At 32.9% G+C, this 22,589-nt stretch overlaps 4 protein-coding genes and 1 pseudogene across 5 annotated transcripts; all 5 read left to right on the top strand.

Moving 5' to 3' along the window:
• Positions 1–683: 683 nt before the first annotated feature.
• Positions 684–1,604, top strand: LOC18097524 (uncharacterized). The gene is made up of 2 exons (XM_006384028.3): positions 684–1,087; positions 1,189–1,604. The coding sequence occupies exons 1-2, from the start codon at positions 693–695 to the stop codon at positions 1,364–1,366; spliced, it is 573 nt and encodes a 190-aa protein (XP_006384090.3). The 5' UTR covers positions 684–692; the 3' UTR covers positions 1,367–1,604.
• Positions 1,605–8,494: 6,890 nt separating this feature from the next.
• On the top strand, positions 8,495–10,926 carry LOC7494367 (protein NRT1/ PTR FAMILY 5.9). Its single transcript, XM_002304991.4, has 4 exons — positions 8,495–8,792; positions 8,938–9,152; positions 9,444–9,952; positions 10,033–10,926. Exons 1-4 carry the CDS (start codon positions 8,738–8,740, stop codon positions 10,874–10,876), a joined length of 1,623 nt encoding a protein of 540 aa, XP_002305027.1. The 5' UTR covers positions 8,495–8,737; the 3' UTR covers positions 10,877–10,926.
• A 2,009-nt stretch (positions 10,927–12,935) lies between these two features.
• Positions 12,936–15,108, top strand: LOC7494368 (uncharacterized). Its single transcript, XM_002304992.4, has 2 exons — positions 12,936–13,343; positions 14,584–15,108. Exon 1 carries the CDS (start codon positions 13,010–13,012, stop codon positions 13,340–13,342), a length of 333 nt encoding a protein of 110 aa, XP_002305028.1. The 5' UTR covers positions 12,936–13,009; the 3' UTR covers position 13,343; positions 14,584–15,108.
• A 427-nt stretch (positions 15,109–15,535) lies between these two features.
• On the top strand, positions 15,536–17,218 carry LOC18097523 (probable LRR receptor-like serine/threonine-protein kinase At3g47570; annotated as a pseudogene).
• Positions 17,219–20,719: 3,501 nt separating this feature from the next.
• On the top strand, positions 20,720–22,306 carry LOC18097522 (GEM-like protein 6). 2 transcript variants are annotated; one of them, XM_024599189.2, is made up of 4 exons: positions 20,720–21,039; positions 21,136–21,195; positions 21,332–21,591; positions 21,929–22,306. In XM_024599189.2, the coding sequence occupies exons 1-4, from the start codon at positions 20,967–20,969 to the stop codon at positions 22,097–22,099; spliced, it is 564 nt and encodes a 187-aa protein (XP_024454957.1). In that variant the 5' UTR covers positions 20,720–20,966; the 3' UTR covers positions 22,100–22,306. The 2 variants fall into 2 exon arrangements, with proteins under 2 accessions (XP_024454957.1, XP_052308597.1); XM_052452637.1 differs by having other exon boundaries at positions 21,769–22,306.
• Positions 22,307–22,589: the final 283 nt, after the last annotated feature.

The raw sequence follows: 22,589 nt of genomic DNA, 5'->3' as shown, positions 1-22,589 counted from the left end.
ATTTTTAAAATATAGTAAAATTATTAAATTGCAAAAATTATTTTATGTTGTTCTCTACTTTTATAATATTATTAAATCAAAACTAGTCAGTTAAATCCAATCATTGATTCAGTCTTAATTTTTTTTTATTTTTTTAAAACATCTGGATATCTTTTTATATTAAAAAAATTTAAATCGGTTTGCAACAAGATGCAAGACATCAATCTAGTTATATTATAAATAATGTTGAGATAATTCATAGAAAAAAAAATATAACATATTGATTTTAAAATATATTTAAATCATAAATTTTATGATGATTAAGGGGTAATTAATAATATTATATTAGTTACCTTTTATATCCATTTAAAAGAAAAATCAGCCTCCATATATTAAATTTATTTCTCTCCTTTTATTGTAAATTTATATTATACTTCTAATATGATTGCTATCTTTATGTTTTTATTTTATTTTAATATTTAAAATATTAAATGCTAAGATTGATATTTTTTATGTCATGTTTCACAACTCTAAATAATCCCCAAACAAGTTGTTTCAATCTTGCAAACAATATATCATGAACAATCATTTTCAAACTCAAATGAAACATAAGAATCTTAAACTTAATAACATGATCCAAATGATTTAAGATTAGGATACTTTTAATTATACAAATTAGACTAATCAAGAGATTGCATAGAAAATTTAGGACCATGACTGATGTACACGAGATAAGATTTCCTTGCAAAATGAAGAACCATGACAAATGGACACGAGGCCAGGGACCGAATTTTTTCTCTCGAGATAAGGTTGCTCAGACACTGAAGCGACGAGCATTCTCCTGCACAAATTTGGATACCGAATTTATCACCATGAACTGCAGCATTCCATTTCGCTCTTCACCACTCCTTCCCTTACTTTCAAGCCCCGTACAGAAACCTCAATGGAAGGCACAGAGACTACTTTGGTCTTCTAGCAAAGAGCCTGCTAGAATTGCTAAGCATAACCAAAAAATGACAGCAAGAACAAGAGCCGTTGCTGAATCCCTCATTCTTGGAGTCGCTTCTGAACCTAGACCTCGCGATGTATCAGTTCTCCTACAAACAGGGTTAGTTATATATGCGCACACATTGCAAGATTGATTCCAGAAATTAAGTGTATATTTATATGGTACCCTCACTCCTGTTAATTATCTTGTACGTATCACAGTGCTGTGCTTCTGCTAGCGTATGGGATAGCCAATTTCATCTTTCCAGCTTTCATCTCCGATTACTATGAATTTGACAAGGTGAGTGAAGAAGACATAAAGCCTAATGATGCTGCTGATCCCTCGGATGAAGCGGCTGATCCCTCGGACGACGAGGCTGATCCCTCGGATGATGAGTGAAGCACAGCCTCAGCAAGCATAAGCAAAACCCAGAGAACTCGAAGATCATTGTGTTTCCATCATATATTACTGGGGTACAGGCGTGGGCAATCTAGCTTCGGCTTTGTTCCAATTTCCCATTATCTTTGCTCGGTTCTGACAAAATAAAAATAAAAATCATGCTAACATTTGTTTTGTATACCCCCAAACTATTTCTTCTGACCGAGTTCAATCCCTAATAAAAAAAAATTTCAATTGAGTTTGTATCTAATTAGTAGTAGTTGCCCAATCACTCATCCTCACACTAAATTTTGGGGACAAATATGGGACTGAATGGAAAAAAGTATTTTGTTTGCGGACTTAATTGATAAATGATTACTAGTTGGGGAGCATATTTGTTCTTCGGTCTATTTGTTCTATTATGCATTTCTGGGAAACTCTTTCCTTTTATTTTTTTTAAATCATTTTCTACACATAGAACGAAACAAGAAATGGAGATCCTTTTTTATGCAATTAAAACACAAATGCGCTATTTACATGATACGTTGTTGTTCAGAAATATATTTTTTTGTGATTGAATTAAATTGATAAATAAATTTAATTTATATAATTAAAAAAGAATAAAATTCAATTTAATTTATTATGTTCATTTTATTTTTTCAAAAATCTATAAAAAAAGTTTGATATATGTGTATTTTAGAAAAGATAATTTTAATATTAAATTTTTAATCTTTGAAATTATAAATTAAAAGGTTCACCTCTTATTTAATTTTGTATTGAATTTCTTTTATTTTTTTACCATTTAAAATTCAATTCATGACCCTCAAAATAATTTTGAAATTTTATTAAAATTTGAAAAGATTTGATCGGGACTACAAGTAGATAAAAGCTTGATCATGGAACTCAATATTGTCGAAAGAATGGCTTCCTTACAAATTGAACAAAACACATTTGAGTTCGAAAGGTTCAAAAAGGAAAATTCTTATATTAGCATGATCTAATTAATGTGTTAAGCCAAACTAAGAGTTGCAAGTAACATATATATATAGTGTCATAAATTAACTTCTAAAAAAACAGAAAATTTATAGTTAAATTTGTGTTAAAGAAGACAATATGAGATGATGGATAAGAAAAACTAATATACATGATATAATTCTATGTATTGTAAGATCTGGAGGTCTCTGAGTACAATTGATATTATATTTGTTGGGATTAGCTATCCTTTCATCACCATAAAAAATCAAACATCCTTAAATTTAAAACCATTACATGTTAGGATCTTTCATTGTTTTCCAGACACAACACAACACCTAAGATCTAACATGGTTCAGCGATTTGTCGACATCAATGAAATTGTTGTTTTTAATTAACCAAAAGTGAAAATACACATTGTAATGAGGAGGAGAAAAGCCTCTCTATTCAACTCAAACTCCTCTCACACTCACAGCACTCTTACTCTATTCTTTGGTGTCTAATATCGGCTCTCATAACCCCCTCTATTTATAGCTGAAATGGAAGAGCAAACCTACCTATTTCAGTCAATAATGGCAGCCACTTCTTGCCACCATTTTCAGCATTTAGGTCACCTAATTTGCTGTCATTTTGACCTTCGCCATGCAGCTATATATTGGACGTGGCTAGCTGCTGCCATTTGTGTCCACACATAACACCACGAGCAAGTTTGTGATAGCTAATTCGGCAAATAGCTTCAAAATAAACTCAAGCAGCTGGTATTCAAATTCAGCATATATCATTAATTGTACATCTCTAGCCCATGTATATATGATGTATGCATGAGGTGATAGAATTCGCTGTTGAAAAAAATTATGAATTCAAATGTAAGAGCAAGTCATTGATTGCAAAGTGGCTGAACAAAACAAGCAGGACATTAAGATGATCAGTATGGCAAATGAGTGAAAATACAGGACCTAGGAAGCGTTTGTTGCATAAAATATTTGATAGGGATGCTAAACTTGAGCATCTCCAAGATTTGGAAAGGCTGATATTCCTATCACAATAATACACCATTACGGTGTTGAACTCCAGGTCTTCCACTATCATTCTCACATTCTTTCCAATTAACAAAATACTAAAATAACTCCGTATTTTACTGTAGCTTCTCCCACAATTTACTGTGAATTCGTCCAATATATTTACTAACTTGTCCTTGGAAGAGAAAGACACTTTACGGGTATTTTTGGATTTTTACATGGGATATAATTGGTATTCTAGAATTGGTGAGGAGTCTGAATATCTTTTGCTTTGGGAGAAGGGTTTTTTTGGTTTTTTCTATTCTTTAGCATAGTTAAATTACCAAAATAACCTTGGATTTTAAAACACATGTTTTTGTCTTTAGGGGTATGGTGTTTTTTGGACTCTAGTTTTTTGTAAATTTTGTGTGGGGTCAGGGGTGTTTTGATATTTATATAAAAAAAAAACTAAAAAGTTGTTGGCACTTGATAAAGACGCGTCAACGTATTGAGATTGTCCACACCATTTGGGCAGCATGTGACACCTCTTCCTGTGTACAAAAATACCCAACCGTTGTCTTAGGAGAAGCGTTGTGGGGCGGTGCTTTGTCCTGACCGACGCATGTTGTCGTAAGGGTCGTCATTAGACGGTGGCTATATTTCTTCTTCTCCATCTTTTTTTTTTCTATTCTCCACTCACCCAAAGTTCAAAAATATCCTAACGTTTTGTATTATTTCAATTGTGGTTCTTATAATTTTTATTGTTCTACATTTGCTTTAAATTCTTTTTATGATTTTTTTTATTTCTTCCTTTTGTATTTTATTTTATTTTATTTCTATGTTAGATTTGGTCCTCTTTATTTTAATTGATATTTATCTTGCTTTTCACCTTTCTTCTAATTGATTTTATTTTTAATTTTATACCTGATTTTTGTTTTTTTTTAATTTGTCCTCATTCTTTTTCATTATAATTTCTTTTGGTTTCATTTATTTTCTTAATTGAATTTTTTTTTCCAGATTCATCCCTCATTGTTTGATTTTAATGCTAAATTTAATCCTTATTTTTTCAATACTAGTTTTTAAACTCGACCTACGGCAAGTTCTGGATCACAAATTGAGTGGGTTGGTCAAGGTTACCCGGATTAACTTGGCCTAAAAAATATTCAACGGGTTTTTAAAAAAATTACAAAGAAGTTGCATCCTCATTTTTTTTAATTATGGTTTTTAAACTCGGCCCGGAGGTCAACCCTTGGCAAGTCCTGGATCATAGGGCGGGTGGGTTGGCCAGGGTTACCCGAGCAACTAATTTTTTTATTTTACAAATATGTAAAATGACATTATTTTGGTCAAAAAATTTTTTTAAAAAAACTCAACGGGTTTTATAACAGGTTTTAAAAAATTAAAAAGAATTTAACGAAGAAATTGGGTCCTTATTCTTTTGATCGTGGTTTTTAGACTCGGCACAGGGGTTGACCCCAAGTAGCTCCTAGGTCACAGGTCGAGTAAGTTGACTAAAATTATTCAGATCGACTGATTTTTTTATTCTGCAAGAATGTCAAAATTATAGTTTTTTTTATAAAGATTTAGCAAATAAAGTCAACGAGTTTTGAAAAAATGTAACAAAAACATTTAGTCCTCATTCATTTGATTGTAGTTTTTAATAATTATTTTTTTTGTTTCATCCCTTAACATTTAGTTTATTGAGGATTTTTCTTCATGATTTTTTCAGGTCTGCCTTCTATAATGTGGTATCAGCCTCATAACCGGGATTACAAGTTTAAAAGGTTAGGTTTAGTTAACTTCTGTTTTTTTAGTGTATTTTTTAAAATTTTGTTTTCCAACATTTGGTTGGTTACGAATTAGTCTTTGTTATTTTTTTCACTTTTTTTTTCTTTAAGGTTATCCCGATGTCATGTTCCGAGTTACAGATTTAATGGGTTGACCCGAGTTGACTCGGGTCTTTTTCTATTGTCACCTTTTTTATATATTCTAGATGTCAATTTTTTATTAATTCAATTTATTTGTTGTCATTACCTTTTTTTAAGTATTATTAGATTAGCTTATATTATTAAACCCAATCGATTTAATGATCAAATTCTATTTTTTTTAAATCCTAAATTTTGCATGGAGTCTCTTTTTTATATTTAGAAAAAAATACTCCAGCATACAACGTAACGCGGATCTCTATTTAGCGAGTGTCAAAAGCTGCAACAAACCCCATTAAAAAGACTGAAAAAAAGAAAAGAAACTCTCAATAAAAGGGATGGAACACAACACATGTACAACTTGCAAAAAATAATAATTAAAAGGTAGGGTAAAAGTAAAATTAATTATAAAAGGAAGAGAAAAAAAGAAGTAGATGAGCAATACCATTGCCGGGATCCAAGATACAACATATGTTGATACTCATATATCAACATTCTTCACTTCAGATAAAAAAAAAAAATTGGATAGTCATCGTCACTGGATTTAGCAAAGAAGTTGGCATGAAGCCAAGAAATCTCCGGTTTTTGTTAAACCACTGTTTGGACCGAATCTTAACAAGCTTGAAATCAGCACCCTAAGAAATTAAGTTCATGGATTAATTTCTTTTCACAAGAGAAAAAAATTCCATCTCTATCAAATATCTGGGCAAAGATGGATTATGAAATGGCAAAAGAAAAAAACAAGCCGTGTGGTTTTGTTTTAGTGGCGCAAGGCCTTTCCGATAGGTGGAGGAACATGATAAGACGGCGGGCAAGGGCTATAACTCACAAAAGTAGAGTCTACTTGAGTTTTGTTGCCGTGCTAGACAGCGGATGGATTAATTTTTTTTTAATATAAAATAATATTTAAAAATGAATCTGAATTAATTTGATTAATCAGCTGAAGCTGAAGATAACTCTAGAAAAAAAATAATATAAAACTTAAGGTTAAATAATTTAATATCAATGAAATAAAAATAAAATTTAAAAATCAAATCAAATTGATTTAATTTTTAAAATTTATAACTCTGATCATGAGATCGAGATGATCATAAAAAATCCTAAATAAAATTTTAACTATCAAAAAATTAAAAAAAAAGTAATTAAAACAATGAAGATCAAATCTACTATAAAGAATAAAAAAAATAATTAAAAGAATAAGAATTAAAATTAAATAAGCAGACAAATGAAGTAAAAATCCATTATTTTTATCAAAAGCTATTTGATAATTAATTTATGCAAAAAATAAGAAAATCACAAAACCCCTCATTTATAAGCTATGTTTTTTTTTTCAAGAACATGAGAGTAATTATATTATAAAATAAATTATGAAAATATTATTTTAGCCCTGAGTGTGTTCAATCCTTTGATTTTTAAAGAGTAAAATAATCATTTTATTATGTGCAATTTGCCCAGTACGTACACTAATGAGTTTTACCTTTAGGTAAAATAATAATAATATCCACATGAAGGCCTGCAATCATTATAAAAAATAAAAAATAAAACCCTAAAGACAAATCATATCTACAATACCAACTTTATTGAAAAGAGACAAATTCATGAACATGAAAAAAAAGCTCCCTGCAGTATCCAACTTTCTTTGGTTTTTTAAATGGTGTTTGACGATAAGAAATTGTATATATAGCCACCGACAGCAATTAAATAATTGCGAGGATGATCTTTAGCAATTAAATATTGCAATGAAAAAACAGAAAAAGAGAGGCATGGATAACAGTGTTGGGATCCACGGGGGCAACTTGCAGTGGAATCGCAATTAATTAACATAGTTTGATTACTTGTGCAAGAAAGAGCTTTGGGAGAGCATATTTTGGTCTCGTTTATAAGCTATAATATATCTATACTCTTCAACTCTTTCTTTACTGGTTTGCTTGTGTAGCATTTAAAAGAAAAAGAAGAAAAAAAAAAGCCATCTATAACATTAGTCATCCGCCAGTCCATGCATACAGCTGCTGCTACACGCATGCTTTCTTGGAAAACCAGTAAAAAGCCATGCACTAGCTAGCGTGTTGTGCTCTCCAGATAATTTCTTCACTGGTACTGGTGTGATGTGCCAGAAGCACAAGGATTTTGGTCCCTTGGATAGCATCTTGGCATCAGTAACATCGAGAGATACTGGAAATCATCACCCTAGAAGAGATCATGCTTGGTAAGATTCATACATGTAAAGCAATCACTATACACTCAAATTATGATTGGAAGACACGAAGGGACATCCTACGATCATAAAGTAATGCTGGGTCCTTCAAATTTATAATCTTCAACCTTTCCCAAGTGATCATATTTGTTTTTGATATGGCCTACAACCTTACATCTCTTGGTTTCTTTTCCTTTCTTTTCTTTTTCTTATGGAAGACTGAGAATTCCTTATCATGCATGTTGGCCATCTAGTGGAAAACCAGCAAATGAAGTACAATCCAATACAATAAAGGAACTAAAAATAAGGCAACAAGTCTGATAGTTAATCCACAGTTCAATAGATTAAGGCACCGATTTTCTTCTTTTTTTTTAAAAAAAAAGAAGAAGATAAATTGGAGTTAGAATACAAAAGCATCTTCTCAACAAGTTAATTATCATTGGAAAATAATCCTTGAAAACAACAACCCAATTCTCTTTGCACACGTCCAGATCAGGTATTGGGGACTTCATTATGGGAGGAATCCACTTCCCGCACAGCATCTCCTCAACAACTGCCTTTTTCTTTCCTATCATGTTTTGTTCTGTCCTGTTAAGGTTAGCTTTTTTATTCTATAGGAAGTGGCAGGTCCTGTTGAGTCTGGGAGCTCCACAATATGTCCTTGTTCCCCAAACCAATTATTATCCACTGTCAAAATCTGAAATTAAAAATAAGAAAATATTCAATGGAAACATTACGTGGCAACAGCACCCAGCACCGAGTGTCGAAACTGCCACGTGTTGCGTACGTGGCACCATTGGATTATCCATCTCGGAACAACAGACATCCATTATCAATGCACGTCAACATTTTTCAGACATTGGTAATGCCTCTATGTCAGCATTCACGAACTGAAAGTGGATTTCAACCTTTGCTTGTTGGAAGTGATTACATTATGAGAACAGAAACTCTCGGAGTTGCTTTAGCCTTTAGTGTTTTTCGTGTCATAAAACAAAGCCCACCTGATTTTATTTTTTGTTGGAAAAAGGTTTCCAATGATGTCATGGTGTACTAAGAGCCTCAGAATTTTTGTCAATAGTTTTGGTTCTCTGCACCTGAAAGAATCTATTTTGTTTAGTGGAGGGTCATGCAATGCTGTTGTCCTTGATTCATTCCTATTCTTTTTAAAGGATCAAAGTCTTTATGGAATCTTAGAGGGATTGATAGAATCCTAATAGGATTCCATTATCTCATTTATAATCAATTTGCATAATCGTATTAATCCTACCGATCGTACAGTTTCATCATATCTATCATTCTCATAATGGCCAGTGGGCAGAAGCCTAAAGGACTGAACAGGTCATGTTTTCTCCTCATAGGTAGAGTATTTTTCTCTTATAGAATATCTTCTTAATTAGGATTTTCCCAGATGAATAGCTGATAAGTATTTTGCTTAAACTTGAAGAATCTGCTAGAAAGCATGTTAATTGATTTAAATTTATCATGGTTTTTCCACTTTGATAGTGATAGCTGGTATGGAGAGGTTTGCATTCAAAGGGGTGGCATCAAATTTGGTAACTTATCTTACAGATGTTGTTATGATGAGCAACTCTGCTGCAGCTAAGACAGTAAATAATTGGTGTGGGTTCACATCCATGTTACCACTTCTAGTAGCATCCCTTGCTGATTCTTGGGATCGGTATTCCACCATTCTTAGCTCTTCCTTTCTATATGTTGTGGTTAGTACTTTCTGTTTTTTTTTTTTTTTTTTCCATTCATTTCTGCTCTTGAAATTCTGCAAATTTACCATTAAGCTGACAACTATGGAAAAGTTTTGGTGATTATGTCATAAACTCTTGATTATGTGCTTATTTGTAAAATTAATGCCACCATTTGATGTACTTGTAAGCAAGAATTTGATTAATTTGAACAAATTTGCCTCTGTAACTGTAGAATCTTATACAGTTTTTGGTTTATGATTTTTCATGGTAAATATGCTTTTGTTAGCCTTCTTAATTTCTTCTTTTAAGGGACTTGTGGCTTTGACATCAACAGCATTGGCTTGGGCAAGGCATCCCACCAACAATATAAGCTCTTCATACCTGTTTTGGTCACTCTGTTTGATTTCTCTAGGACAAGGTGGATATAACCCGTCTTTACAAGCCTTTGGAGCAGATCAAATTCCGAACGATGATGAGCTACCGTGCACAAAAGATGAGCAGAAATCAAATAAGAAGAGTTTGTTCTTCCAATGGTGGTATTTTGGGGTTTGCGGTGGCAGCCTCGCAGGTGTCACAGTCATGTCCTATATCCAAGACACATTTGGCTGGGCACTCGGATTTGCCATTCCCACAATCGCAATGACAGCATCGATTTTACTATTTTGGTGTGGTAGCAGAATTTATACATATAAACAGGATGACAATATCTCTGAAAGGTCTTCACTGGACATATTTCGAGCCATTAAGGGAGCTGTGTCGAAATTAATGAATAGCAGAATCACCTTGTCAAGCAACAAGCCAGACGTGGCTGAGCTAGAGTATGTTTTCTTGTCGTCAATCAACCCAGCCTTGCTTTAAAATATCTTATAATTGTGCTACTCTTTTTACTTGTTTATAGGCTTCAAGAAAAACCTCTTTGTCAGAATTCAGGCAATGCCAAGGCATTGATGGAGAAGCCTGTCGGCGATATTAACTACCTGGTAGAAAATGGAAAAGTAGTATTGAGGCTTTTGCCGATATGGTCGATGCTCCTAATGTTCGCGGTCATCTTTCAACTGCCTGCCACATTCTTTACCAAACAAGGAATGACAATGAAGAGAAATGTAGGCAGCAGCTTCAAGATCCCACCAGCTACTCTACAAAGTTCTATTACAGTTTCTATAATCCTCCTAATGCCATTTTATGATGCATTGCTGATCCCACTTGCACGACTGATTACCCGTGACGAAAAAGGTATCAGTGTGACTGAAAGAATGGGAATTGGGATGGTCCTATCTATCATAGCAATGGCCATAGCTGCTCTTGTCGAAACAAAGAGACTCGAAATCGGACAAAAGATGGAAGTTGTTGATCAGAAAATGGAAACCGAAGTTCCATTAAGCATATTTTGGTTGCTACCTCAGTACATCCTGCTAGGCATTTCGGATATCTTCACTGTTGTAGGGATGCAAGAGTTTTTCTACAGTGAAGTTCCTGTCAGAATGAGAACAATGGGAATTGCACTGTATACTAGTGTATTTGGAGTGGGAAGCTTCTTGAGTGCCCTATTGATCTCGCTCGTTGAATATTTTACATCTTCAACAGGGGGCAAGAGCTGGTTCTCTGATGACATGAGAGAAGCCCGTCTAGACAAATACTACTGGCTTCTAGCCTTGTTAAGTGTTCTCAGCTTGATATTTTATGTCGTTTTCTGCAAATGTTATGTAAGCAGGAGCAGCGATTTGGATAATGAGAAGTCATAGGAGGTAGAGGAAGGCCTTGTCAATTATAAATAAATTGTTTTAATTTGTCATCCTTCAGCTTCTCTAATTAATTTTCCTTTTTAAACAAAACATTTTTTGGTAAGAATATTCAAAGCAATTTTTTTTTTAATAAAAAAAGTTTTCAAGGAGTGTAGCACAATTGTAAGATATATATTTTTTAATTTTTTATTAAATAAGAATTTTGACTCAAATTATGTAAAAATAATTCTTTTTAATAAAATATATTTATAACTTTTTTTCTGAGTTAAAGTTAAAAATACTTTAAATCATTTTGTCAAAATTATACTGAATATAAGCTCATTCAATTGTAGTAATCTGTCTCTTAATTACCATGCACTTATATAATTAAGAAAATACTTTTTATTCCTCGTAGTATCTATTATAATTCCACTTAGTATTTATTCAAAATTTATAAATTCATTTCTCTTTTTATATCATTTTAGTTACATCTAAATAAACATGAATTCAATTCCATTTTACTTTGATCACAAATACAACTACAAGCATAAATACAATCAATTTCTCAAACGCATTAAATTCCTAAAACATTAAAATTTATATTTATCATATAAAAATAAAACTATTTATCAAAACTATAATCCATGTGTTTAGTCATCACAATTTTAATACAATTTACAAGTATAACAAAAATACATCAAATCTTTTTTTATCTCTCAATGACCGACTCTTAGGCTTCACTATCTATCTAAATTTCTTTGTTATTTCAACATGATTTCAGTACTCTCACAACCATCTACAAAGATCCGAGAAATCTAATTTCTAAAAAATTCACTTTTCTCCTAATTTCATATTAAAAATCCTAATATAATTATGATTAATTTTTACTCAAATCACTAAATTCTTATTCAAATTGATACAAGCAAGTTACAAGCACCTTACCTAATTAAAAAACATGTTTTAAAAGTCGAACAGTGAAGGGAGTTCCAAGCACTTTGCATTACTAGCCCTCTATTTTTTTATGTTTAAGGGTAAATAATTCTTATTAAAAAAATAACAATAAAATAAATGAAAATATCATTTTAAGTTTTATATGACACATCATTTGACCAGAGGTGCCCATAAAGTTAGGCCAGAATTTTTGGATCTAAAAAATCATTTTGCACATATTTTAACATAAAAACACTTAATAAACACCTTATTAAACTAAATAAATCAATTTATAACCTCAAACATCTTAAGAAAAAATTGTTAAAGAAAAAACAATATTAAACCAAATAAAAAAAACTTTCTTAACCCACTTTATTTTTTTCGGCAATATAAAAGCTTAAAAACACTTCAATAAAAACCATCTTTTCAAGAAAAATTCAATGAAAACAAGATATGCTTTTTTTACTAGCTAGAATGTGATCTTTTTATTAGTTAGAATGTGACCGATCAATTATTTTTTCTTTTCGAATGATCTTTTCTTTTTTCTCAAACTTCAAGAACTAAAACGTAAAATTAATGAAGATGAGGGATAAAAATGTGAAATTCTTAAAAAGAATGGGACCATACCTAAAAGACAAAAAAAATTAGGTACTGAAGTGAACTTTTTTATGCCTCTTTAAGAGTAAAAAGACTAAAAAAAAGGGTAGCCTCTTTATTTTTGTTCCAAATATAATCTTTTTTGTTTCAATTTTTTAATTTATAAAATTAAATATTATTTTATAAAACCAAGCATCAAACTAATTTAATATGGGACATTCAGTTGCATAAACAATAAGATATAACAGGCGACCAGAAAATAACTAAGAGCCTTATAATTGTATAAACATAGCATGGAAAGATAATTTTTTAAAACAGAATATTTAAAAACAATAAAAAAGAATAACACAGTCCACAATGCAACTCTCTCACAGCCCACAGTTAAAAAAAAAAAACAGTGAAATTCTGTTGTTTTCTTTTTTAGTTTATAGTGTAATAATAATTATTATTATAATTATAATTATAATTGTAGAACAGAGAAAACGATGTCGTTTCGCCAAAACATCACATATAATAGGGGCGAAAAAGTAAATTAGGGTTCCTCAAGATAATAAAAATAATGATAAAACTGTCTCCGCTCTTCTAGTCCCTTGGCGAAACAGAAACGATAGAGCGAGAGCGAAAACGATGTCGGATCCATACGAGAGAGTGACAGGAGGGAGACTCACCTTCAAAGGAGGAAGCTTAGCAACGCTAAGCAAAGGAATCGAAAAGAAAAGGAAGAAAAAGAAGAAGCCGGTGGTTGACACGGTGGAGGACGCCGCACCAGTGGCGGAGAATTTGGAATCTGATGCTGGTGAGATAATTTATACGATTGACGCGGCGAAGAAAATGAAGTACGAGGAATTATTTCCTGTGGAGACGAAGAAGTTTGGGTATAGCGAGAAGAAGGATTTGAAATCTGTTGAAGATGCTCTTGATGATCGGGTTAAGAAGAAAGCTGATCGTTACTGTAAATGAGGTAATTTTGATTTGATTTGATTTGATTTTTTTGTTAAGAATTATTAAGAGATTGATGGAGGAACAAGCTGTTAGAGGCATGATTACGGTTTGTCTAGGAATATAATTTAGTGAGGTTTTTGAGATTTGTTTGAAGTAATCAAAATTTAGGGTTTTTTAGTGGCAATAGAATTATCAGTGATGTTTTGATTTGTTTTTAGGGATAAAGGGTGGCCCCATGAAACAAGCATAAAGAACCAAATCAATTTTAGGGTCTTACCCACTAGATGTGGAAGATAATAGAATTTTCTAGACAAAAATTATTAGGATAGATACTGTGGTATAAATCTACTACAATTAATATCAACTATATGCTCTGAACTGGTTTGGGGCCTGGCTAGTTTCTACTTGTTTATCTATTAAAGCACATACATTTACTTGGGGGTATTGAAGAATTAAAAACAGTTCTCAGGTTGTATTTTAGTTTAGAGAGCATGCAAATGAATGCCATGAGTTTCCCTTAATGGCTGATCAAATCTGTGTGGCAAGGGTTCTGATTTTGACTTTACTTAGGTTTTGTTGTCTTGTGGAATTATTTCTCTTTTCTGTATTTTCTATTCATTTTTCAAGAATTTTGGTTGGTTGGTTGGTTTAGTTCAACATGAAAAGAGTGATTAGTTTTTTTTTTTTTAAAAAAAAAAATGGATAGATTAACTTATTTTAGGAATAAAGTTAGACTCCATGAACGAAATTGAACCAAAATCTACTTTAGGACTCCTAGTTTTAACAAAGATAATGAGTCATGTTCATTGATAAATCAATGGATGTAAAAGGGTTTTGGAAACATAAAGTAAGTGCAAGAAGGATTAGGATAGATCCAATACTTGAATCTGCATGATATTCTATGACCTAGCAGAAGGCAAGCTCCAATTTTCTCCATCGGTTTTTGTGAAGACCTTGGATTGGAGGGCAAAGAAGAATCATATGCTAGGGTGTAGTTTTTGGAGTCCTAAATGGATGCTGAAAGTCCCCTCAAAGGGTTACCAAATATAATGGCTGATTACCAAAGAATCATATGCAAGGGTTCTCAGTGCCTATAGGCTTCTGTTAAAGTTAATTACGTACTGGCATAAAGTTTTGGGGTTTCCGTACTACCCTTTTTCTGATGTTGTTGAGCTTAATTGATTGGTTTTGAGCAGTTTGAATTAAAGCTATAGAATTTGCTGCAATCCATATTAATGTGTGTATCCAATACTTGGCAGGTTATAGAGAAAGAAGATGAATTGTTCCCTGATCTTGAGACGAAGCTGTGACAAAGCTGCAAAACCACCTAATTCACTCTTTGATGTTGAGCGGATTAAGCTAGGAAGTCTTTTGGCAGGCTAAAACAACCACCTCATTCAGTGTAGTAGAATTTCGCATTTTGTCTTTAAGGTGTGATTGATCTTAATATTTTGAAGATAACAAGCATTATGATTGAAGAGTTAAAATTGCTTATCTACAAAAAGAAAACGGAGTGTCTGCCCTGCTAACTACAGAAAGGTAGACAGTGTAGAGAAACTTCTACATGGAGCTTGTTAATTTTCAGGCACTAGTAAGATGTATGGCAATTAATGTCTTCATATCCCATAGTGTTCTGTTGTAGTAACAAATTAAATGTCAGAAGTGAACTTTTGATGATTTATCCTCGGCACCATACACGTGGTCTCAGTCCTTGTCTGTAGAATATTGCTGAATTTTTAAGACTTTGTATGAGGTTTTTGAATAAGCGGTTTTGATTGATAGGATCACCGGTTGCAAATCTTTCCTAGGTTGCTGCAGTTTTCAGTAATGGAGGCTGTGGCAATGGTAACCATTTATTTTATTTAGGCTTAGGTCTAAAATTAGTTTATTGCTCGTGCCTTTGCTATAGGATGCTTTCGCAATAGGGTGTAATGTAAAAAAAATAAAATATTTATACCGGTATATTTTGACATTGTTATTAAATTATAACAGTTTAAACTTAAATTCTAACCTAACTATTTAATTAGCTTGGGTTTTAAACTAATTTGTGTAGAAGTTTTCTTGACAAATCTTGTTGACCAAGTAGATTAGAAAGAATAAAAGTAAAAAAGTAAATTCATCATGGTTAATTTGTCAAACAAACACGTTATTTAAGTTATGATTCTTACTGAGTTGAATTATATTTTTATATAATAAAAATAAAAAATTTATAAAAATGAAAAATTCAATTTATAATTCAGTATACCGAATAATGAAATTTAATAAAAATTTAACATGAATTAATTGAATTGGAATCACTCAAATATTACTAAAATAATCTTTAATCTTATTTACAAACTATGGAATAATTGAATCATTTTTTAAAATATTATTTTAATAATTTAAAAGAAAATTAAAACTAAACATAAAAGATGAAGGGGCTAGACGTGGGCGAACTTAAAAGGATGACCCGCGTGCCTAGACCAATGGAAGAAAAGCCTCACACCTTTTTTGTAACAATTTCTGATCATGATCGACATTTAAAAATCAAGGTCTAGGATATTTTTATCCAAAAAACTCAATATTCTATCCATTTCACCAAAAACACACATCGAATAAACATATAAACCTTAATAATCCTATTTATAATGCTAAAATGCCCAAAAATAGGTGTGTGCGCGTGTATATATATATATATATATACACACAAACCTTCCCTAGTCCAAAAATGAGTTGGTGAACCTAGGATATCTAGATTTTCACATAACAGGTTATCAGGTGAAATTCCTGGAAGTCTTAGAAGCTGCTTATGTTGAAAAATTTGCATTTGGAGGGGAACTATTTCCAAGCTCTATACCTGAGTTATTGAGGTTTCTGAGAGCACTTCAATATCTTAATCTTTCCCACAGCAACTTTACTGGCCAAATTCCAAAGTTTTTGGCAGGCTTCAGGTTGTTGCAGTATTTGGATCTCTCATTTAATGACATTCAAGGTGAGATGCCTACGCAAGGAGTTTTCGGAAATGCAAGTGCAGTCTCAGTTTTGGGAAACAGTAAGCTTTGTGGAGGAATATCTCAGTTGAATTTGTCCAGATGCATTCCCAACAATTCAAAAGGGCAAACATCTTCTACCGAGCAGATGCTGATAATTGCAATTCCTTGTGGTTTTCTAGGATTTTTTTTTATGATTGCTTGTCTGCTTTTCTGTTGCTTCAAAATAACAAAAAATAAGCCTTCTTCTGAATCTTCAAGGGAGTTCTCATTTCGGCGAGTAACATATAAAGAACTCTTCCAAGCAACTGTCAGATTTTCCTCATCCAATTTAATTGGTGCCGGTAGTTTTGGATCTGTGTACAAAGGAGTTATTGCATCAGATGGAGCAATTGTTGCAGTGAAAGTATTCAAGTTGCTGTCTAAAGGAGCTTCCAAGAGCTTTATGAGTGAACGTGCAGCCTTGATAAACATCAGGCACCGAAATCTTGTCAGAGTTTTAAGCGCACGCGATGGTGTTGATTTTCAAGGTAATGATTTTAAGTCTCTTGTTTATGAGTTTATGGTCAATGGGAGTCTAGAAGAGTGGTAGCATCCAGTTCGTATACCAGAGGAGGCACATGAGGCAAGAAACTTGAACCTTATTCAGAGGTTAAGCATTTCAATTGATGTGGCATCTGCGCTTGACTATTTGCACCATGGTTGCCAAATGCCTGTTGTTCACGGTGATCTGAAGCCAAGCAATGTTCTTCTGGATAGTGATATGACTGCTCTTGTTGGTGAAGCAATGTTCAGTCCAGAAGCTTCCCATCAATTATCTTTGGATCAGACTAGCTCTGTTGGTATAAAAGGCACCGGTGGTTATGCACTGCCAGGCAACGTCACATTATTTTTTCTTTTATTGTTGATTTGAATTCTAGGTTTATGATCCACTGTTAGGTGATTGATTGCATTGATAAATTTATTAATTAGAATGAGAATTGTGAGATACAAACTCATGACTATTTGGTTATAAAAGCTATCGTAAAATAAAAAGGAAATGCCTCACGCAAATATGTTGTGGGAAAATATTCATTTATAGACCGAAGATACATAGTATCTGGACAATTACAGATATAGAAACAAATAGCTACCTACAATTATGAAGAATCACTGATATCTGAGGAATTTGATTGTCCTCTAATAACTGTAATTGTCTTTAAACATGACCATTTTGTTTCCTCAAGGGATAGAACCGTTGCCTTTCCCAGCTTCGTTCTAGTTTCGGAGTGGAAGAATGATCAGAAATGTAGCAGAAAGGTTTCAACCAAAAATATGCTGGGATCTGCATAAATGCTGATAGATAGAAGGGCTAGAAAACTCTAGATTTTATAACCCTCTGAAACGCAGCCGAGATTTGATCGAGGTGGTGCAACTTATTGGCCGTCTTGGGCCTCTCGGTTCTCTTCTTTAATGCAGAGTCAGTACAGCTTTGCTTGGTTCATGTTTTACACAATTACATTACATTTCAACAGAGTACAGCTTTGCTTGGTTCATGTTTTACACAATTACATTACATTTCAACAGATGAAACTTTGTGGCAATATGTTAAAAAATGTATGTTGTATTTCAGCGTGGAGATGGCATACGACAAGTAATTGAAATTAATTTCGATTACCCTGTTCATTCTATCTCGAGATTCTTAATCAGAAGTTAGATGAGTAATCGATGAAGACGAATTTTTACAAATATTAACGTTGAAACAGAGGAAATCATCAAAGTGGAACCATATGTTTTTCCAAGTAACCTCGAAAAGACTTGAGAATTTTGTAGAAAAAGTAGTAGGTCCATGAATCTGAGTGAACTGAATACAGAATTTAACGGTGAGACACCAGGAATTCCAGCCTTTCAGTCACCAAAACCCATGTTTAGATCTCAAAAATACGATTTGAGCCATAGTCCAAGCAACAACATATCTATGGCTGGAAAATCTCGAAATGGAAAGAATCTCTCTCTCTCACACACAGACGCTTACTTTCTGTCAATATAAAAGCAGAACAAAAGGGTTGAGATATTTAGTTAAATATGATCAGCAAGAAGGGAGTTTGATTATCATTATAATTATTTATTCAATTAAGAGGAAGGTAAAAACCATGCGAGATCTCTTGTAACAAGAGCAGTTTATATGAACCTCTCTTATGTGGTAGCATTTATTTTGACACCATAAGTGCAACTAGCAAACTGCTTGCGTGCTCATGAACGCGTAGTGGTTTTCGTGCTGGCTTGGCAGCAATCAGGATTGTATCTACAGCAAACAGGGACGATGAGCCTTCTAAAAGCGAATCGATGACCTGAGGTAATATCACCAGTACTTGTTGCAGGAACATGCCTTGCACTGCAAATTTCCACAGTGCTCACCATAATCACAAAGAAGAGCATGAAAAAGACCATCTTATCTGCTTTGAAAGCCATGATCAATCTGGCTGTGATTCTATGTATATTGCCCTTTGTTTTTGTTGTATGTTTTCATGCTTTCTCTGTATCTCTATATATAGGGTCTGTTTTTCACGTAAAAAAATAATAAAATAATAATGAATACCTTTCTCCTAAAAAAATCAAATTTCTTAAAAAATCGGGCTGCCTCCTTTTTTTTTTTTTTAATGTTTCATCTGTTCTTTTATAATAATTTAAGGTTATAAATTTACCTATTAAACATCTTATTAAGCTAAATTAATCAATTTATAACCTTGAATTATTAAAAAATCACAAAATTAAATTGAACAAAAAAATTTATTAGTTTTTAAACTTTTTTATATTATTACCATCAACAAGAGAAAGAGAATATATAAAATTGATCGGTGCATACAACAATATTCCAAATAAACAAACGATGAAGAGATGTATCGTCTCATTTACACAATCATGACCTCTTCTTATCTTCACTCAACCATATTTTCCTTATCCTCACTTTCTTTCCTGCAATAGCATTTTGTTTTAATTACAAAAAGCATGCATAAAATAAATAAATAACTTTGCAATAACAAGTATTCACATATGATTATATGATAAGGAGAAGTTATGCACATACTATGCTTTGGAATATTATTGTTGTTTTCAATTGCAAAAGATGAAATGTTTTAAATCAAGAAACTTGTTTAATCATCAATGGCAGTGATGTGACAAGGTTATATGCAGTGGCGGAGGCTGGCAGGGGCCCGGACCCCTACAAGGAAATTTTTCCCAGCCTCTTTCTTTGTAAAATATTTAAAATTTTAATCTTTTTAAAATATTTTTTTTTTAATTTGGCTCCTCTTACTTTTTTCTTCTTGCTCCGCCTCTGGTTATATGAACAGCAATGTGTTAAGTAATCCACTTGAGATTAGAGAGAGAACACAACTAGAATATTGCACAATACTGACATATTATTACCTCGGTATTTAAACATTAATTCGGTAGAAAAACAATTTGCCAATGGAATCACGAACAGTAAATGATTGTCGGAAAACTTATCGTCGGTGATTTATATTATGCCTGTCATTCTCTATCAGTAATATAATCACCGATAGATTTACAGACAAAAAAAAACACGCTAAACAAAAAAAAATTACCTATATCATTTCATCAATAATTTCAAATGTGATTATGGCAAATCATCGATAAAATAAACAGTTGGTAATTTTATTTGTAATTAAATTCATATTACCAACAGAATTAACTTAACTATGATTCACATATTATAGTGGCAATTTCTTTAATTTTTTTTTAATTATCTAAAACCTTTCAATGGGATTAGTCCGTTGGCAATTCTATTTATAATTATCAGTGGAAAAGTCTTGCCACTTTTTTCCAACTCTTTGGAATTTTCCAAAGGACTCAGACAATCGATCATTTCATCTGCGATTGAAAAAATAACTCCCTCTACCTTCAACTTTTGGTTTTAAACAAGATCCTTTGGGAATATTAACATCAAATATTGACCAATAAAGACATAACTAGGCATCATTCCAACAAACAAGAAAATAAAAATGGCTCAGAAAGAATTTCAACCCATATAAACCAAACAATGGCAAAAAAAAAAAAAAATTGGGAACAAAATGATCATTAGACAAAAAAAAACATTGGCAATGTCCTTATTTGTTGATATTAAAACAAAAGAAATAAGATCAAGTAATAAAAGGAAAGAAAAGAAGAAAGCTGAGACAAGAGGGATAGAAAGAAAAAGGAAAAGGAAACCAAATATAGGTTCTCGTAAAGAAAATTAAACTTTTAATAAAATAAAAAAAAATGATGATTATTGGAATTCAGGAGTGATATATGTTGGAGGCAGGACTTGGAGTAGGAGAAACACGTTTCATGTGGGTACTAGGTGGGTGCCTAACACCTTTACAAAGAAACTGCTTGGAAATTAATTAATCATTATATACAAAGGTAGACTGCGAAGAAAATCATTAACCTCGCCCTCTTGCATAAAGACCGAAGAAAAGTACAAGTTTAGCCAGAACCTCTCAGCTTCTTCTGATCTGAGCACTTTCTTGCATCAAGACCGAAGAAAAGTAAAAGTTTAGACAGAACCTCTCAGCTTCTTCTGATCTGAGCACTTTCTTGCATCAAGACCGAAGAAAAGTAAAAGTTTAGACAGAACCTCTCAGCTTCTTCTGATCTGAGCACTTAAATGTTTTGTGCTGCTTGACAAAATGCATCTTTACAAGTTCATTTCACGTCCATGTTTTGAGTTCTCAGCAACACCCTCTTCCACTGATCATCATGGTTCTTCTCCAACTTCTTCACAGATCATAAATTAGTATTTCTAAGTCTAAATTAGTTCTATGTTGACAGCTTTAATTCCTTGACGTGCTGGTGCAGGTGATGAAGTGGATACAACTGGGGGGAGCAGGACCCTTGCAAATATAATTCGTGACCGTGGTAATTAACAATCGCTCCTTCTAATTATCATATGTAGCTCTCTTTTCTACTCTTTTCTTTCATTATGAGTGAATAAATCAATGATCATGAGCTTCTTCTTCAGAGAAAAATATGATTGATCATATGTTGATTGCAGTGAGGTCGGTTGGTCTCTCAGACTCAATAAAATTTGAGGCAAAGAAAATTAAAGAAGGTGGGAAGAAGAATATTTTCAAGCAGAAATTTGAGGTCAGAGACGGGGAAAGGCTATTAAAGGCATCGCATTGCTGTTTATCAACTGAAGCTGGTCCTGTTGCCGGACTTCTCTTTATTTCCACTGAAAAGGTTGCATTCTGCAGTCAGAGATCAGTTACCTTCAAATCTCCAGATGAGCTGCTCGAAGAAACAGATCGAAAGGTGAATAAATACCTCCTCTTTATTATATTTTCCTTGTCTCAATTACGTGAATTAACTCTAAGCTGTGGTTTTAAAAAGAATTAATTAGCACACTAAAATATTGGAGGATAAACAGGGTTTGTGACCACTCTTCAATTTCTTCCCTTTTTTTATAAAAAAATAAAATGATTTCTGCAGGATCATAATTACTCAAAGTACTGGCTACAATCTTGACAACAACGCATAAAGAAAACAAAGGGATTCCTCGTGTTTCTGTTAATTGAATTGTATTAATTTGCGTTGTTGTTCTTGTACACAAAAGAGGCTTGACTCGTTGAAATTGGATACACATGAGCAGATTGAGATACCAATAAGGAACATTAGAGGGTTCGACCTGAACGAGTCACAACAGAAGAAAGTGATCATAATCACAGAAGATAGTTCTGCATTCCTGTTTATGGACTTTTTGCGTTACGACAAAGCTCGTCAGAACTTAGAGGCAGCATTAATCCGTGGCAATGACTGTTAAAGGAAAGGAAATCTGTTACAAGACAGTGAATGAAGAAGGAAAACAAATCTCTCTGATTGATTGAACGAGATTATAGGATATAAATGTAATCAGCTTTTATTGTATGATCTACTTTCCTTGAATAGCAGATCTGTAGTAGCACATACTCTTGTATATATTACTGCTTCACGTCTTCTGAATATATAATACAAAACATATAATTCTCAACTTCTTATGGTATCAGAGCATCGCCTTTGGTAACCTATCACGCTTCTGCCACCATAACAAACACAGCCTCAAATACACAGCCCCCTCACAGTAATCACAAATCTCTCACAAACACCATGACAGAAGCAAGCATGAAGACAGACAAGCATTCCATGGAGTTATCAGACCCGTATGCGATACACCATACAGATCATACTGGAATTATTCTTGCTTCCAAGCCGCTTGATGGAAACAATTTTGGGCAATGGAGTCGTGCCATGTGCATGGGTCTCAGCGCAAAGAA

This window comes from Populus trichocarpa, chromosome 4, assembly GCF_000002775.5.
Source record: "Populus trichocarpa isolate Nisqually-1 chromosome 4, P.trichocarpa_v4.1, whole genome shotgun sequence".
Taxonomy (NCBI): domain Eukaryota; kingdom Viridiplantae; phylum Streptophyta; class Magnoliopsida; order Malpighiales; family Salicaceae; genus Populus; species Populus trichocarpa.
This window is presented reverse-complemented; position numbering and strand designations above follow the sequence as displayed.

Excerpts from the sequence above, each read along its gene's own strand:
- LOC18097522 (XM_024599189.2), top strand. The coding sequence starts at position 20,967 with ATGCATCTTTACAAGTTCATTTCACGTCCATGTTTTGAGTTCTCAGCA. Across the intron at positions 21,040-21,135 it reads CTCTTCCACTGATCATCATG|GTGATGAAGTGGATACAACT; the intron begins GTTCTTCTCCAA and ends GTGCTGGTGCAG. Across the intron at positions 21,592-21,928 it reads TCGAAGAAACAGATCGAAAG|ATTGAGATACCAATAAGGAA; the intron begins GTGAATAAATAC and ends ACACATGAGCAG.
- LOC18097524 (XM_006384028.3), top strand. The coding sequence starts at position 693 with ATGACTGATGTACACGAGATAAGATTTCCTTGCAAAATGAAGAACCAT. Across the intron at positions 1,088-1,188 it reads TCAGTTCTCCTACAAACAGG|TGCTGTGCTTCTGCTAGCGT; the intron begins GTTAGTTATATA and ends TACGTATCACAG.
- LOC7494368 (XM_002304992.4), top strand. The coding sequence starts at position 13,010 with ATGTCGGATCCATACGAGAGAGTGACAGGAGGGAGACTCACCTTCAAA.
- LOC7494367 (XM_002304991.4), top strand. The coding sequence starts at position 8,738 with ATGGCCAGTGGGCAGAAGCCTAAAGGACTGAACAGGTCATGTTTTCTC. Across the intron at positions 9,153-9,443 it reads CTTCCTTTCTATATGTTGTG|GGACTTGTGGCTTTGACATC; the intron begins GTTAGTACTTTC and ends TCTTCTTTTAAG. Across the intron at positions 9,953-10,032 it reads CCAGACGTGGCTGAGCTAGA|GCTTCAAGAAAAACCTCTTT; the intron begins GTATGTTTTCTT and ends ACTTGTTTATAG.